General features: G+C 44.5%; 1 protein-coding gene across 1 annotated transcript in view; it reads right to left on the bottom strand.

Moving 5' to 3' along the window:
• Nucleotides 1–16,440, bottom strand: part of CTPS1 (CTP synthase 1) — a gene marked incomplete in the record, with an annotated part of 606,469 nt that overhangs the window by 476,751 nt on the left and 113,278 nt on the right. The window contains 1 exon segment of the mRNA XM_044060229.1: nucleotides 2,592–2,692. Within this exon segment, the coding sequence (XP_043916164.1) occupies nucleotides 2,592–2,692 (101 nt within the window).

Genomic DNA, 16,440 nt, shown 5'->3' on the forward strand with positions numbered 1-16,440 from the left:
AAAATGAAAAACTACAGGAGGTATAGCCAAAGGCCTATGCTGCAGTAGAAGGAAATCCCTAAGCCTCTTTTTTGAATCAGAAAATTCCTGGCTTCCCCAGTAGAAATGCTCCCTCAAAGCATGTAAACTATCCCCAAAAGAAAAAAGTCCTCAGGAGGGGAAGCTGAGGGAATGGAGTCCTCTGCATCAGAATCCTCATAAGTAGGTATGGACAAATTCAGGTCATTAGAAGAGTCAGAAGAAACAGAATCCTGATCAGAAGATTCATAATCAAGTTCAGTCCTAGGCCACAGAGAGGGGGGTTGACTACCCCTGATTAGAGAAATTAGATCTTCAGCCATTTTTATCATTTGTTTTATAGGCATAGGGGGCCTGAACACGTGGCCTGGGCGTTGTTTTTTTTGACATGGATAGAGATTTAGGCCTTAGAAATGAAGGTGGTGTCGATGTAATATGCAAGTTTGTAGGCCTGAATACACCCTCAGAAGCCGGTGCCTGCACAGCGGCTCCGGATCCATCCAAGGTAGAGACATCCGCGGGTTCCATAGGTGAAGCATGTCGTGGCATACCGGACTCTGAATGGGTCTCAGTAGAGGCCTGCGAATCAGAAGTAGCGGGTATCAGGGGCTGCAAAAGCACCTCAGAGTACCGGTGAACTGGCGACTGGCTTAGAAGAGTTGTCGGCAGTTTTGGACCTTGGCGGCCTGTGTCTTCTTCTTCTTTGCGTTTTTTTTTTCGGAATTCCGGTAGTCGGAAGGCTAACAGACGACATTTCTGGATAATTAAACAGAGAACCAAAATAGAGACAAAAATGTACAGACAAAACAGACAGCAAGGTATGTCGTGATCAGGGCCTAGGCAAGGAATACAGTACGAATGGAAATCTTTGAGGTATTTGCTTTCCACAAGTAATGCAATTATTAACTTTTACTGACATCAGTAAGAGGCAAGAAAAAAAGTACTTGGCTTTAAAAAGACTTTGGTTCTGAAACTCAAACAAAAGTTTCAGGAGTCAGCCGACAAGCACTTTCGAACTGCTTCTGCTTTGGGCACCGCACAGCAAGAAAGACGGATGTAATGACGTCGGACGCATATTTTACACCCCCGACGACCTAACGTCATGAAAGTAGGGACAGCATCCGATGCAGGACCCAAGACTTTGTTAATCAGGCCGACTGAGGGCAACCTGCCAGCAGATTACCCAAATATGACTGCAACAGTGAAACACGAAGAACATCAAAAAGGTGTTGGCCTAACTCTTCTTCAGCAACAAGCTTTCTACAGCACATCACGCACTGCCCCTCGTCAGTCTAAGTACTGATTGGTTTGGCATACCAAAACCAATTTTGCCCCCTGGGAATACAAAAGTGAAATTAATTCTCTCTAACCCTTATATTACATTTTCAAAGATTTTTTACAAAATGTAAATAAATTCACACCCATTCTTTATTTTTTAGAACACATAAAGCAAAAAAAAGCTGTGATGCCAAAGGCCAGAGAACACAACTGCATCAATCTCTACATCTGTGGGTAGATTTGCTGTCACAGCGAGTCAGACCACCCCATGTGCAATAACAAAGACCCACCCTTCATTCCATAGCAGAGGCACCAGCTACGATGCTGAACTGAGGTACAGTTTAATGAATATGACTGAACTCCAGCCATTACAAAGAGAAAATAAATTATGACAAATTCCAGGAGAAGCACTAGCTGATGTTCACCATTCATGCATGGATCTCATAAAAACCTGTTTAACAAAGTGAGGAGCCCATATAAACAGCCTGCTAATCAAGAATACAATTAATGGCATCACCATCAAGCTCAGGAAATAGTGAAGTTAAGAACATGTTACCATAACTTGACTCAAGCTTTTCTTACCCTGCATTCTGACCTTCCACAGGAAGGAATTTCATTCCCTGATTTGTGTTCAAGCATATGCCAATGTACTGGAGAAAGTGAAAAACGGGGGTCATGACTTGTACACTGACTTCCTTGCTTAGCTGAAATTCCCTGTGCTCATGAATTCTATACAAAATGAAAAAAACTTGGGGACAAAGGCTCCAAATAAGGGATTTTTTTATATTACTGTAATTTACAATAAACAAAACAGGTAAACCATCATCACACATTCTCCGAAAAAAAATTATGAAACTAATCCCAGTCATTACTGACTAATCCACATCAATTTACCAGACAAAAATCAGGAGAGTAGAGGGGAGAGGAATGAATGCCCCCATAACAAATTCTTTAAAAAGGCTGCATGAATAAATTGAGGCCAGGAAGTATTAAAAATCATTCGGACCAGGGAAAGTGTTATTGCTACCAAACTATAAACTGTGAATGCTCAGTACCCAGAAATAGAAGAATGTCAAAAAACTGCTGCTGGGGTGGACACATCCCAAAGTGATGAGATATACCCTGGACTGTGTGTGTAAGGGATTACAAGCACTTTTCCCCTTATGTAATATCAGTGGAACTCGAACCATATATGAATTATGAAAATTTTTTTTTTTTTTTTTTTGGGGGGGGGGGGCAGGCAATACAAGAAAGGAGAATAAAAATAAAATACATTTTCTAAACTGCATACAGACCTCAATGACGCAGACCTGAGGCTCAACCTGGTCATCATCCACAGGTACAAGAGCCTGCTTTATCACCCACTCCTGGATAGCATCTGTGATATGGGGTACAACTAAGGGGGAAAAATGCAAGAATTATGAGAAGTTCATTCAGTACTTCCAAGGAGTTAGCCTCAACAAATACCACTGAAAATAATTAATCAAGAAAACAATATTGCAACAAATTCTCAAATGTATCTGTCTGATTGACAAAAGCACTCAAATCAGCAGATCAGAAAAAGCAACTCGGGCTCTTATAAGTTAATTTACAAATGCTTTGCCAAAGCAAGCATGCTAAAGTTTTATACAAAAGAAATGCTTTTCAAAGATCAAGAGGAAAACTCGTTAAAAAAAAAAACAGAAAAGTAAAATCTCACAAAGCAGGAAATTGGACTACGGCACAGACAGTAAAAATACACTTACGAAATACCACAGGCAACGAACAAGCCAAAAAATACACCAAAGACTTTATTAGCTTAGCACCTCATCTGGTCAGCCTTCAAAGAGTAAAAAAAACATCACAATAATATACAAGTAAAATTAACAAGTCACACCCACTGCTAATTAAATTACATATCTTCCATCACAATCTTTGTTTAACCCTAATGGTTCCAATGTGTTAAATTTTAAAATATATGAGGTTTCCTTTCTACGAAACTTACTAGTTAAGATGACTAGATTGCGATTGGAAATATGTAATTTAGTTTGCAGTGGGTGTGGCTGATTAATTTTACTTGTATATTATTGTGATGTTTATGTTTTTTTTTTTTTTTTTTTTTACTCTTTGAAGACTGAATAGCTGAGGCGCTAAGCTAATAAATTCTTTGGTGTATTTTTTGGCTTGTTCGTTGCCTGTGGCATTTCTTCTTTTCTTTTGTTTCGTGGTACAACTACAGCAAAAATACACTTACTTATAGCAAATCCGTGAGCACCCAACAAATCAGTGGATCTTTAAGACAACATCCTGCAATGACTAAGACAACCCAGTATCGTCAGGTATCCTCTAGTGAGGCTATTCCAAAAATCTCAAGTTTCCATATTCATGAAGGCATGTCCTTTGGACCCCAAAGCAGTGTTTGTGCGCCACATTTGGATATGTGCGCATGCCAACAGTACCCAGTTCTTCACCCCCATACAAAACATACACAAAAGACTGTACTACAAAATAAAATGGGATTCCTTTTGGTTATGCAACAGGAGCTACACACGCAACTACATAAACTTGTTAGAATTGTCAGCAAAAATGAATAGTGGAAATAAAAGGTACCAAATGCAATACTACAGCCCACAAAAACCCAGGAGGCTGCTGTGAAGTTTCTACTCTGAATAATGAGCTGGAATGGGCCACCACACTTCTCAAGCAAATCACATCAAGAGAAGGACAGTGAAAAAAAAGTAGAAATTTGGTCATGAACAGAAACTCACCACTCTGACAAATGGCAGTGGGGGGCAGAGAAAACGCTGATCTCAGAAAGAAATCAGTGGTTGTGTGGTCGCTGACATGTATACCACTCCAAAGGGAATGTTCATAGCAAATGTGCCTTAAAGAGGTGTCCCTTAACACTGTTTGGGTAGGTATGGATGCATAGCCAACTATGTCTCAGAGTAGAGTATCACAGCAGCAGCTCTAGAGTAAGTATCCACTATATCATTAGCTGCACTTTATGGCTATTGATTTTGCTGTAGTCTTACTTTACTATCCCTTACCTTGGGGAAGGCATTAGAAACAGGTAATGAACTATATCTCATCAGTATTGCAGCATGCAAGTCTAATAAATATCCGTTGTATCTTGAAACATTCACTCCAAATAGAGCTCTGGAAGCTTTCTACTCATACCTCCCAAAGACAGCATCCTGAAGTTTTTGACAATATCCAGTTACAGCTTCACACTTCAAGCAAAGTCATATACCTGAAGTCATAAGAGTTACTGAGGAAATGACTATTCAGCACAAACCTTTACAGTAGCAGTGTTCATTAGATTCTAGGCCTTCAACTGGTTTTAAGACATAATAAGCACATGAAATATTAATCATGTGCAATACTTTGCAAACAAAGAACAATAATCTCCGTAATAACTCAAGCTACATACTTGCTGTCAACAGCAACGTTGTTTGCCCATCTGTGGGCTTTCACGCGAGGCTATGAAAAGTACAGTTTTGTACCTACCATAAATGTAGATGTCCGATAGGTATGCATCTGCAGTCCTAACATATGGGTTTGTCCTGCCTCAGGCAGCCCCTCGGTCGGCCGGATTCCAAAGTCTGGGTCTGGCCTCGGCTGATGTCGCACTTCACCCGACGTCATAGCTGCTGTGTATTGGGTATAAAGGCATCAGCAGACGCCATTTTCCTCAGTGTTTCTTGCCCCAGATGCCAGGTGCCCTCTAGGAAGGGTAAATTTGGATAAATGCAAATAATTCCAAACAGTTGAGAGCAAACAATACAAGAATATATATACATATATATATATATATATATATATATATATATATATATATATATATATATATATATATATATATATATATACATACAAACAAATACACCATAATAGATTCCCCCCTAGGAATACCACAGAGGGGAAGGAGGGTGGGTAATCCTGACTGCAGATGCATACCTATCGGACATCTACATTTATTGTAGGTACAAAACTGTACTATGTCCTTCAAGGATGGGTAGAATACCATAGCCAAACTGGGGGAGGAGGTACTAAGATAAAGATGGCGTAGTTAAGATCCCTTGCAAAGCAGCAGTTGCAAAACCTGCTCGGGATCTGGAGTATAAAGGAAGATTATAATGCTTGGCAAATGTATGCACGGAGCTCCAAGTAGCAGCTTCTAAAATGTCTTTGGTAGCCACTCCTCGTAGGAAAGCTGTAGTGGTGGCTGTAGCTCTTGTGGAGTGAGGCCTGATATTTTCTGGAGTTGTCTTTCCAAGAAAAGAGTAGCAAAATCTAATGCAATTTCCTATCCATTTTGAGATTGTCTGTTTTGAAATTGCTTTCCCTTGCATTCCTGTTGCATATGCTACCAGAAGCTGGTCAGTTTTTCCTGTTGGTCTTAGTTCTGTCCAGATAGTAGTGTAATTGTCTGTGCACATCCAAGGTATGTAGTAGTCTTTCCCCCCCGTTCTGTGGGTTGGGGAAGAATGTAGGTAAATTAATCGCTTGGTTCAAGGATACTCTGGAGACCACTTTTGGCATAAAAGTAGGGTTAGTTCTCAGAGACACTCTATTCTGATGGAAGATAAGGAAGGGCTGTACTGCCATTAATGCCTGCAACTCAGATACCCTTCTTGCTGAAGCGATTGCAAGCAGGAAAGCAGTTTTCCAAGAAAGGAACTAAGTCTGCTGTAGCTGCTGGTTCAAAAGGGGGAAGTGTTAACTTTTCCAACACAAAGTTAAGATCCCATGTAGGCAAAGGTGGTTTCCTTGGAGGCTTTACATTTTTGATTCCTCTCAGGAACTGCCCGAGTAGAGGATGAGAGAAGATTGGAGGATCCATGTTGTATTCTGCTGAAATTGCAGATGCATGAATCTTAATGGAGGAGTAGGACAGGCCATTGTGGAAGAGTTCTGCTAAGTATTCCAGGATGTTTGCTATGTTTGCCAATGATACATTTTCCCCTTTTGTTGCACCTTTTGTTGCACTCCAAATAAGGTATCTTTTCCATTTGGCTGAATAAGTCTTCCTTGTGGAGGGTCTGCGAGCCTCCAGGATAATGTCCTTAACCCTCTGTGATAAATCTGGGTTATTTTGTTTTATGTAATATTCCAAGCAGCTAGATGTAGTGTTTTCAAGTTTGGATGTAGGATCTTGTAGTTGTTCTGTGTTAGAAGTAAAGGACATAGAGGTAGAGGCCATGCGTGTGTCCGAGACATGCTTCTCAGTAGTGGGTACCAATGTTGCCTCGGCCAGTCTGGAGCTATCAGGATTATCCTTGGCTGATCCTCTTTGATCTTCAGTAGGACTTTGTACATCAAAGGAAGAGGTGGGAATGCATATGCTGTCAGGTTTTTCCAGCTGAAGGATAGGGAGTCCACCCTCCAAGCAAGTGGGTGGTATGCTCTTGTGCAGAATTTCTTCAATTGGTGGTTGTGTGGGGAGGCGAACAGGTCTACTTCTGGTAGTCCCCATTTCTTTGTTATGGTTTTGAAGATATCTGGATGCAGCATCCATTCGTGAGCATCCGTGGTAGTTCTGCTTAAGGTGTCTGCTAGTGAATTTTCTTTTCCTGGTACAAATCTGGCCTGGAGTTGAATGTTGAGGTTCAGGGCCACATTCCACAGGTCCATTGCCATCCGGCATAGAGGATATGAGTGTGTACCTCCCTGTTTGTTGATGTACCACATGACTGTGGTGTTGTCAGTCCTTATCAGCAGGTGACCTTGTTGAAGAAATGGTCTGAATGCCTGGATTGCATGTTTCACTGCCAGCATCTCCTTTTATGTGTAGATTCAGCTGGTCTTGTGTCCATAGGCCTTGTATACACTTGTCCACCATGTGCGCCCCCCAGCCTAGGTCTGAGGTGTCCGTGGTGATGGTCTGGCTTGGATGAGGTTTGTGGAAAGGCAATCCTCTGTTCAACTGACAGGCCTGAGCCCACCACAGGAATTCTTGCTTCAGGCATGGAATTATTGGAATCTGGGCTTCTAGACTGTGCTTGTGTTGAGACCATACATTCCTTAGGTACCATTGCAACTTTCTCATATGCAGTCTGGCCTGCGGAATCAATATTATGCAGGATGCCATGTAACCCAGGGCTTGCAAGACTTTCCTTGCAGTAAGCTGAGTCTGTGTTGTTAATGTCATGAAATAGACTGGTAGTTGCTTTTGTTTTTCTTCTGTGAGAAATGCCATCTGAGTTGAGGTGTCCAGTTCTGCACCCAAGAATGTTATCCTTTGGGATGGTACCAGTCTTGACTTTTGCATGTTGACTGTGTATCCCAAGGCTTGCAGCAGTTGTATAACCTTTTCCAAATCTTTTGTTAATTTTGTCTTGTTGTCCGCTTGTATTAGGCAGTCGTCCAGGTATGGGTAAATTTGAATTCCCTGAAGCCTGCAATGAGCAATTACTGATGCCAGGCATTTTGTGAATACTCTGGGCGCAGTAGATAAGCCAAAGGGCAATGCTGAGAATTGATAATGCTCTGATCCTGCAAGAAATCTGAGGTGTCTTCTGCAATCTGGTCATATAGGGACGTGCAGGTATGCCTCCTTGAGATCTAGAGTCACCAGCCAAGACTCCTTGCCCAGCATGGGAAAAAGTTGCTGTAGGGTCAGAATTTTGGAACAATGAGGTATGTGTTCAGAGTGGACAGGTCGAGAATAGGCCTCCATTGATTTTCTTTTCTTGGTACAAGGAAAAGTCTGGAGTAAAATCCTTGTCCTTGTTCCATAGGCAGTACCTTTTCTATAGCTCTCATCCTTAGTAGGTTGTTGATTTGTCTTAGAGCGTTTGTTTTTTGGCTTGGTGGTAGGTTTGGCATTACTCTCTTTCTTGGTAGAGTGTGGAAGTGAAACCTGTAGCCTTTGTCTATTGTTTGTAAAGTCCATTTGTCTCCTGTAATGTAATGCCAGTTTACGGAAAATAAGGCTAGTTTTCCGCCCAAGGGTGCTTCCAGTTGTTCCCTGGTAGGCGGAATCAGAGCCAAGTCATTGTGTCTGTCCTGTGGAAGTGGTTGTAGCTGAATCTGTGGCAGTACTTCTCTGATTGTTAGGCTGCCACTGACGTCCCCTGTAGGCCCCCCTGGATTGACCTCTGCCTCTTGGGCGTCTATTTCTGCCTCTCTGCGCTCTGGAGGTGTCTGGAAAGGACCAATTCTTCGAAGGCCAATTTCTGCTAAACCTCGGAGGTTGGACCTGTAAGAAATCCTCGACTGTTTGGACAGATTTTGCTTTTTCTTCCACCTTCTTTAGAACCTGCTGTGCAGGGGAGCCAAACAAACTTTGTTTTCTCCATAGGAGAATCTAGGAGTTTTGACTTAACATGGTCTGGTAAGGATTGTTCTTTTAACCAGGCATGCCTTCTAATCACTGTTCCAGTCATAGCTGATCTAAAGGAAGCCTCCAGTGCATCATAGCCACATTTTAAGAAATGGTTACTGACCTGCTGAGAGTTATGTACCAAATCCTGAAGCGACTTACGGTCTATAGGTTCAGGAGAGGACAGTTTTTTATTTAGCTGGTCTAACAAAAATTCCTGGTACTGAATCATGTGAAATTGACAGTTTAAGGCCCTGGCTGAAAGTAGCAGAAGTATATACCTTTTTACCCCATCTCTCTAATGCTCTAGATTCCCTTTCAGAGGGGAGAGGGTTTTTGGCAGAGGCAGCTGCTACAGCTTTGGGGCCCTGTGAAATGGTTTCAGGATCTGCAACAGGAGCCTTATACAAATGGTAGTGTGTGTCCGGGACCCTGTAATATCTGTCAGGCTTGGCAGGGGCCGGAGGGAGAGAATTAGGGGCAGTACAGACATCATTATATGCATCATCAACAACTGTTAGTACTGGAGGAATGGCTAAAGGCCTATGCTGTGGTAAATGTAAAAAAGTCCTTAGCCTTTTCCTTGAATCTGAAAAATCCTGGCCCTGCCATTGAAAATGTTCCCTCATAGCATGTAAGGTTTCCCCAAAAGAAAATTCTTCAGGAGGAAAAGCAGAAGGAATGGAGTCTTCTGCATCAGAATCCTCATAAGGAGAATATGGGCCTTCCTGAGGGTCTGAAATATCGGAGTCATCCGAGGAATAGTCTGTAGAAACAGGTTCCGGGGGTTCAGTTCTAGGCCTCTTATCTGGAGGGGTTGAGAGGCCCTGTCTGGGTGAGGTTGGGATCCCCTGATCAAAGAAATGAGATCCTCAGCCAGGCTGAGCATTTGGGAACTAGAGGTAGGCCTGTGTGAGGGAGTTTTAGCAGGTAAGGCCTTAGAAGATTTAGCTGCTTTAGCCCTGGAAAAAGCCTTGATAGACATAGATGCAGGGGGTCTAGCAGCTCCACGTGCAGGGGTAGATATGTCTAAAGGAATAGTATCTGATAAATCCTGGGTGCCTGCTTCAGCAGGGGTAATTTCAGTAGCAGAGTCAGCCATGCTCTGTGAGGCCTCGGCTATCGGAGGCATGCTTTCGGCCGAAGGCAGAACAGAGGACTCTGTTTCAGCCGAAACAGAGACACTCGCGGTTGGCCTAACCGTGGTTTCAGCCGAAACCGCGGACAGCGAGTGTCGGTCCTTCTCCTTACGCTTTTTAGCTAATTGTGTAGTCGGAGTCTCCGACAGCATTTTGTATGCGAAAGCGGGACCAAAAAACTCCTCTGCAAACTCCGACCGACGTCTAAGCGTCCGTCGGTTGAAGGAAGCACAGGCTAGACAAGCTGATACGTCGTGGTCTGGGCCTAAACAAGGAAGGCAATAAGAGTGGAAATCCTTATGAGGTATTTGTTGCCCACAAGTTAAACAATTATTTACTTTGTCTGACATCGGCTGAGGCAAGAAAGAGTCCCCAACGGGGTACTTAGCTTTTTAGAAGTCTTCGGTAGTAGAAATCTCTGGATCTGACCGACCGGCACTTGCGAACAGCTTCTGCTTTGGGCACCACGCGGCAAGAAAGACTGAGGAAAATGGCGTCGGCTGATGCCTTTATACCAAATACACAGCAGCTATGACGTCGGGTGAAGTGCGACATCAGCCGAGGCCAGACCCAGACTTTGGAATCCGGCCGACCGAGGGGCTGCCTGAGGCAGGACAACCCATATGTTAGGACTGCAGATGCATCCTTGAAGGACATCTGTCCATTACTCAGTTGAGATACTTAGATATGAAAACAGACAAATATTTTAAGAATGATTAAGATCTCAAACAGCATTTGACATAGATATCAGTGTAGCTGTGTTGTCCACCATCATGTAAGCTTTAAATTGAGAAATTTCACTATCTTGTATGCAACATGGTTTTGAAGTTATTAAAACATGAACAGGCTACAACAGACATCCAGAGGTGTCACTAGGATGTAACAGCAGAAACACCTGCAGGGGTCACTAATTTGTAACATGTTAAGTGGCTGAGTACACTTCCTTGCAAAATAAGTCTAAAACCTGCTCTCCCTACCACTGGCACAATCTTGTATCCCCAAGATGTTAGTAATGTAGGAAGATCTGCAACTGGACTTATGAATTTGTGGTGTTCCTTCTCCTATTAACATTTATCAGGCCTTCAGAGGGCAAGGCCTGGAGTGTCACTCAAACACCAAAAGTTCACCATTACTTCTTTTTTTGGAGGAGACGTCTTTCTCATTTCCTATGTAAAATCTTTCAAGAGGATGAGCACAACCCCAAAAGTAACCATCCTCGTGTGGGAAACCAGGGGATATGGAAGTTTCAGCATTGGTATCAAAAGCATGAGTGGAATAAATCTGATCTGTACATACCACATCTTCCTCAGTCACTGCACTATGAATAAGAAAAGGCAGAAGGACCTGGAACAGTGACAAGCACTGAAAGCTACTCTTCTACAAAATTTCTGAAGTCAGAGTTAAAAGGAAACTCCTTGGGCATCCATAAGATTGTTATCTTAGCCTAACATTTGCCTACAACCCATCAGTCTGCAGACTATTTGAAGTACAGCCAATAACCTGAAGTCAGAATCAAACTCATCTGAGAGGTAAAGGTCTTAATTATGCTAAACTCTCCCCCCTCTTTCTCTTTTTTTTTTTTTAAAATAGGCAACATCTTTATTAAATCATTTATGACAGAATCATACACTTATAGAAATGGAAACAAACCAGACATATTTTGTTACAAACATTATACATCACTTATCTACCCAGTCACTATTAGTCAAACATTACATAGCTTGTTCAAATCCTGCCTTCTTTTAAAACCTCATTCCTCCCCCAAAACATTATTCTGTATGTATTGTTCCCATAATTCCTGTTTTTTTCCGGTGAGATTTGCTCCTACCTTTTTCTAAACATTCCATTTCCAGCTGTTTTTCTCAATTACTAAAGTCACTACTTCTATACAGTTGGTTTAGACTTTAATCTCCAATTTCTAGTAATTGCATTTTTGGCAGCCACCATAATTAAACTCAGCAAGGCCTTACTGTTGTCTAACCCCTCCCCTGGTATTTTGTTCTCAATCATCCGGTTGGAAGATGCCCTTTCCCTAATACAAAATTGGGAGACTGATGGACAGCTGACGTAAATAAAGTCCCCAGTACAAAATCATGAGACTCAAACAGCTGATAGAAAGTCTTCAGACACCCCCAATATAACAGTGGACAATTCTGCTGAAATTGTGGAACCAGGGCTTGAAGGAAATCTCAATACCTTAATTGGGCAAGTCCTCAAAGCTCCCATTGATGACTGGCAAACATCTGGTTAACTGCCCCTCTCTACTTCTTAGAATACTGAATCCAAGGCCAAAGTTTCAGGCAGCAACAAGCTTATTTGACTGCTAATAGGTGCCCTAACCAAATAATTTTTTTCAGTAATAGTCTCCTTCAAACAATGTGATCTTGTGACACAGCCGAGACCACCATATAAGCACCACTTTCAACTATCTTCAAAATGTGGAAAAATAGAAGTTATGTACTCACCATAACGTTCCATCCGAGTAGATACTTCATTTGTCTGCAACCTGTGGGTGTCGGATCCGATCCGGCAGCTTTCCAAGCTCCAAGATCCGAGCTCCTAGCTCCTCCCCTACCCATAATCCCCTAGTACCAACCACATTACCTCAGATCGTTTTTTTTGCCTCACCAACTCGAGACAGAAACCAACTCCAAATGATCAGAGTCCCCAGCTATCCTATAGAACCTGGGTGGTCCTTGCGGAAGGATATTCCGAAGCACCGCGGAGCCAAAAGAAGCCCTACTTCTGGAAATGATATCCAGTTTGTAATGAGAAATGAGGGTATGCGATGAGGACCAGGTAGCTGCTGAACAATTACAGTCTACTGGAACCCTAGACCAAAAAGCTATTGAGGTAGCTACAGATCTTGTGGAATGAGCACGGACGCCAACCAGAGCTGGCTTCCCAGATGAGGTGTATCCCAGCATAATAAACTGACAGATCCAATTTGCTACAGTCACCTTAGTAATTGCCTTGCCCATGGCTGATTTTGCATAAGAAACAAACAACTGGTCCGACTTGCGAAAGTTTAGTCCTGTGCAAGTAAAAACGCAGTTGTCTGTGTACATCCAATTTGTGCAACGTATATTCTCCTTTGTTGTGAAAATTTGGGAAAAATACAGGAAGATTTATTGATAGATTAATGTTAGATTCTGTAGCCACCTTAGGCAAGGAAGACGGGTTAGTCCTGAGGGACACACTATCTTTGTGAAAAATAAGGTATGGAGGTTTAATACACAGAGCTTGTAGTTCTGAAACTCTCTTGGCCGAAGTAATAGCCACTAAGAAAGCAGTTTTCCAAGACAAGAACTTTAACGGAACCGAGGCCGCCGGCTCAAAAGGTGGTCTCGTTAAGGCTTGCAAGACCAGAGTGAGATCCCACGGGGGAACCACAGTCTTGACAGGTGGTTTCAAAAGAAAAACGCATCTTAAGAAGGTTTTGCACAACTTTTAGTAGATGCTAAGGAACCTATGCCATCCCCCACATGAAAATGGGAGATGGCCGCCAACTGCACTTTGACTGTGGAGGCACTTGCTCCCTGTCTAAAAAGCAGAGAAAGGAAGTCCAGAATAGTTGGAATAGGGACAGTAAAAGGGTCCAATTCTTTATCTTTGGCCCAGATGGAAAAACGTTTCCATTTACTGTTGTAAAGTTTCCTGGTAGATGGTTTATGAGCCACCACCAGAATGGCCTTAACGGGGGATGAGATACTGGGAGTCCTAGCCATTAATGGAACTGGATCAACCAAGCAGCAAGTTTGAGATTGACCAGGTTTGGGGTACGGCATCTCGCTGGGTGCGAGATTAGGTCTGGACTGGGATCCAGAATCCATGAGGGAGCCACACAGTGAGACCGCAGAAAGGGGAACCAGATCTGTCGAGGCCAGAATGGGGCTATGAGGATAACTCTGCTCCCCAACCGACAGGCTTTCTGGATGAATTTCATCATAAGTGGGAGGGGGGGGGGATAAGCATAAAGAAGTCCCGGAGGAAGCATGGACTAGAGCGTCTCTGGGGGTCTCCCCTCTGGGGGGAACTATCGCGAAGTACTCGCTGCATTTTGTGTCTAAAGGAGAAGCGAAAAGGTCGCAGCGAGGCTGACCCCATTTGTGGAAGATCTGCTTTGCAACAGATGGATTCAGAGACCACTCGTATGGAGTGAGGAACACTCTACTTAGCTTGTCCACTAATATGTTGGACCGCCCCGGAATGTGCGTTGCTATCAGAAAGTGGTTGGTGGAAATCGCCCATTCCCACACTCTCATGGCTTCGTCACAGGGGATAAGATCTGGTCCCTCCTCATTTGTTTATATACCAGACTACTGACATGTTGTCTGTCTGGATTGCAATAGTCCCTATGGGAAGAAGGTCGTGGAGAGCTTGCAATGCTAAAAGCACCGCCCTCCTCTCTAGGACGTTGATATGTAATGCGGTCTTCTAGGGGAGTCCACGTGCCTTGAACGGATCTGCCTGAACAATGCCCCCCCGCACCTGAGGCAAGAAGAGTCAGTGGTCAACGTGGCTTTGGCCGGAATTACAAAAGGTCTCCCTTCTCTGAGTTTCTGCGCCTGTAACCACCACAGAAGGGAGTCCCTGCACACCCTGCTCAGGGGAATTGGCAAGCATAATGGGTGGATCGACAGGGACCATTGGACTTGAAGAGTCCATTGTAAAATGCGCATTCGCAGACGAGCATGGAGAGACCGATCACTGCTGACATAGACCCCAGTGCCCTCAGGACTAATTCCGCTGGAGGAGCAGGGCTTCGAAGAAGGGCTAACACTTGGAATGACAAGTTGTTCAGCCTGACTGACGTTAGAACAACTTTGGAGATTTGTGTATCTAACCTGGCCCCCATGAATTCTAGGGCTTGAGTGGGGCACAGGCAGGATTTCTGCACGTTTACTGAGATGCCTAGGTTGTGGGCCAGAGACAGAGCATAATCTCTCGCCACAAAGAGCTGATATGCTTGTTGGTCACGGTGAGGAGCCAGTCGTCTAGGTAAGGGAAGACCTGAATGCCCTGGAGTCTCAGGTGGGCTGCAACCACTGCCATGACCTTGGTGAACACTCTGGGGGCTGAGGTGAGGCCGAATGGAAGAACCCTGAACTGATAATGACTGGCTCAGAGCCGGAAGCGGAGAAACCTCCTGGATCATTTGCCCATTAATATGTGGTAATACGCATCCTTGAGGTACAGCGAACACATCCAGTCGTTCTCCCGCAGCAGGGGGAGAATAGATTGGAGTGTGACCATCCGGAACTTTTCTTTGGGTATGAACAGGTTCAGGGCGGAAAGGTCTAAGATGGGTCTGAGGTCAGTTTTCTTTGGCACCAAAAAGAACCTGGAGTAATAACCCAATCCGGACTGGTCTGGGGGGACGAGCTGGATGGCTTTTTCTTAGCAGCTTTGAAATTTCCAAAGCCGCTGCCTCCCTCTGATCGGGTGGGACATCGGGGAGGCGTTTGGATTTGGGGGAAGGTTTATGAATGGAATTTAGTAACGTCTGGATATGATCCGGAGCACCCATCGATCTGTTGTAAGGGACTCTCAGTTTAGCAGGTGCTCCGACAATCACCCCCCCCGACTGCCGCCAGAGAGGGACAGTCGGGCAAGCCCTCAGGGCTGTTGCGCAGGTCTGTCTGAGAAAGGTTCTCTAGATCCGAAATTACACGCCCCCCCCCCCCTGCCTCTGGGCCGGCGTCCACCTTGTCCTCCTCTGCCCCTGGAGGACGAGTGGTCCGCAGCAGGATGGGATTGCTGAGACTTACGGAACCACAGCTTCTTTTGTCCCCTCTGATTCCTGGAGAAGGATCTTTGGGGATTAGAGAAGCGGACTCAGACGGCAGACAGCGTCTTCCCATCCTTTTCGCTTTGGACCAGCGTATCGCGAACAGTTTTGCCAAACAAGGCAGAACCGTCAAAAGGGGGCGTTCACGAAGGACGCCTTGAAGGGGTCCGAGAAGTCGCACAGACGGAGCCAGGAGAGATGTCGCAGGACGACCCAGGCTCCGCTAGCTCTAGCGGCTCCCTCCATAGCATGGGAGAGAAGCCGCATAGAAGTATTTGAGATGGATTTTAGAGTGGCCATTCGAGTCTCAAAAACCTTTTTGTCTGGGACAGACATGGACTCTGGGGGGGCTGCAGCGTATTCCTTAATCAAGTCTCGCTGTAGCCTAATAGTATGTGCCATATAGTTCAGCGCCCTTATGGAAAAGGTCGCTGAAGCAAACATCCGCTTCCCAATCCGGTCGAGCGCTAGAGATTCCTTATCCGGCGGGTGAACCGAAGAACTCTCCTGTGCAAGTTCTTTTTTGGTGGCCGCCGCCACCAACATCGCATCAACGGGGGTTCCTTTGGCCCACGACGGTCTATCTGTGGGTGGGCTGAGGACCTTATCGGGACGCCTTGGAATTGGCTCCACGGTGTCGGGCTCCTTCCAAGCCCTGGTGGTAATTAAGTCCACCAGGGGGTCGGCCGGAGGGGACACCCAGGAGGTAGATGGGCCTGCCTCAAAGGCCTCCAGGAACACGGACTCATCAAGGGAGGGCTTTTGGGCTGACCACCCCTCTCTAATATGCAACATTTCCATGATGTCTCCAAAGGAGACATCTTCAGGGGGTGACCTTGGGGAACCCTCCGTATCATCTAAGTCCATGTCTGTGGTAATGATTCGGGAGTCCAGGTGCCTCCTTTTGC

The sequence above is a fragment of the Protopterus annectens genome, chromosome 1.part2 (genome assembly GCF_019279795.1).
Source record: "Protopterus annectens isolate FY-2018-M chromosome 1.part2, PAN1.0, whole genome shotgun sequence".
Lineage (NCBI taxonomy): Eukaryota > Metazoa > Chordata > Ceratodontiformes > Protopteridae > Protopterus > Protopterus annectens.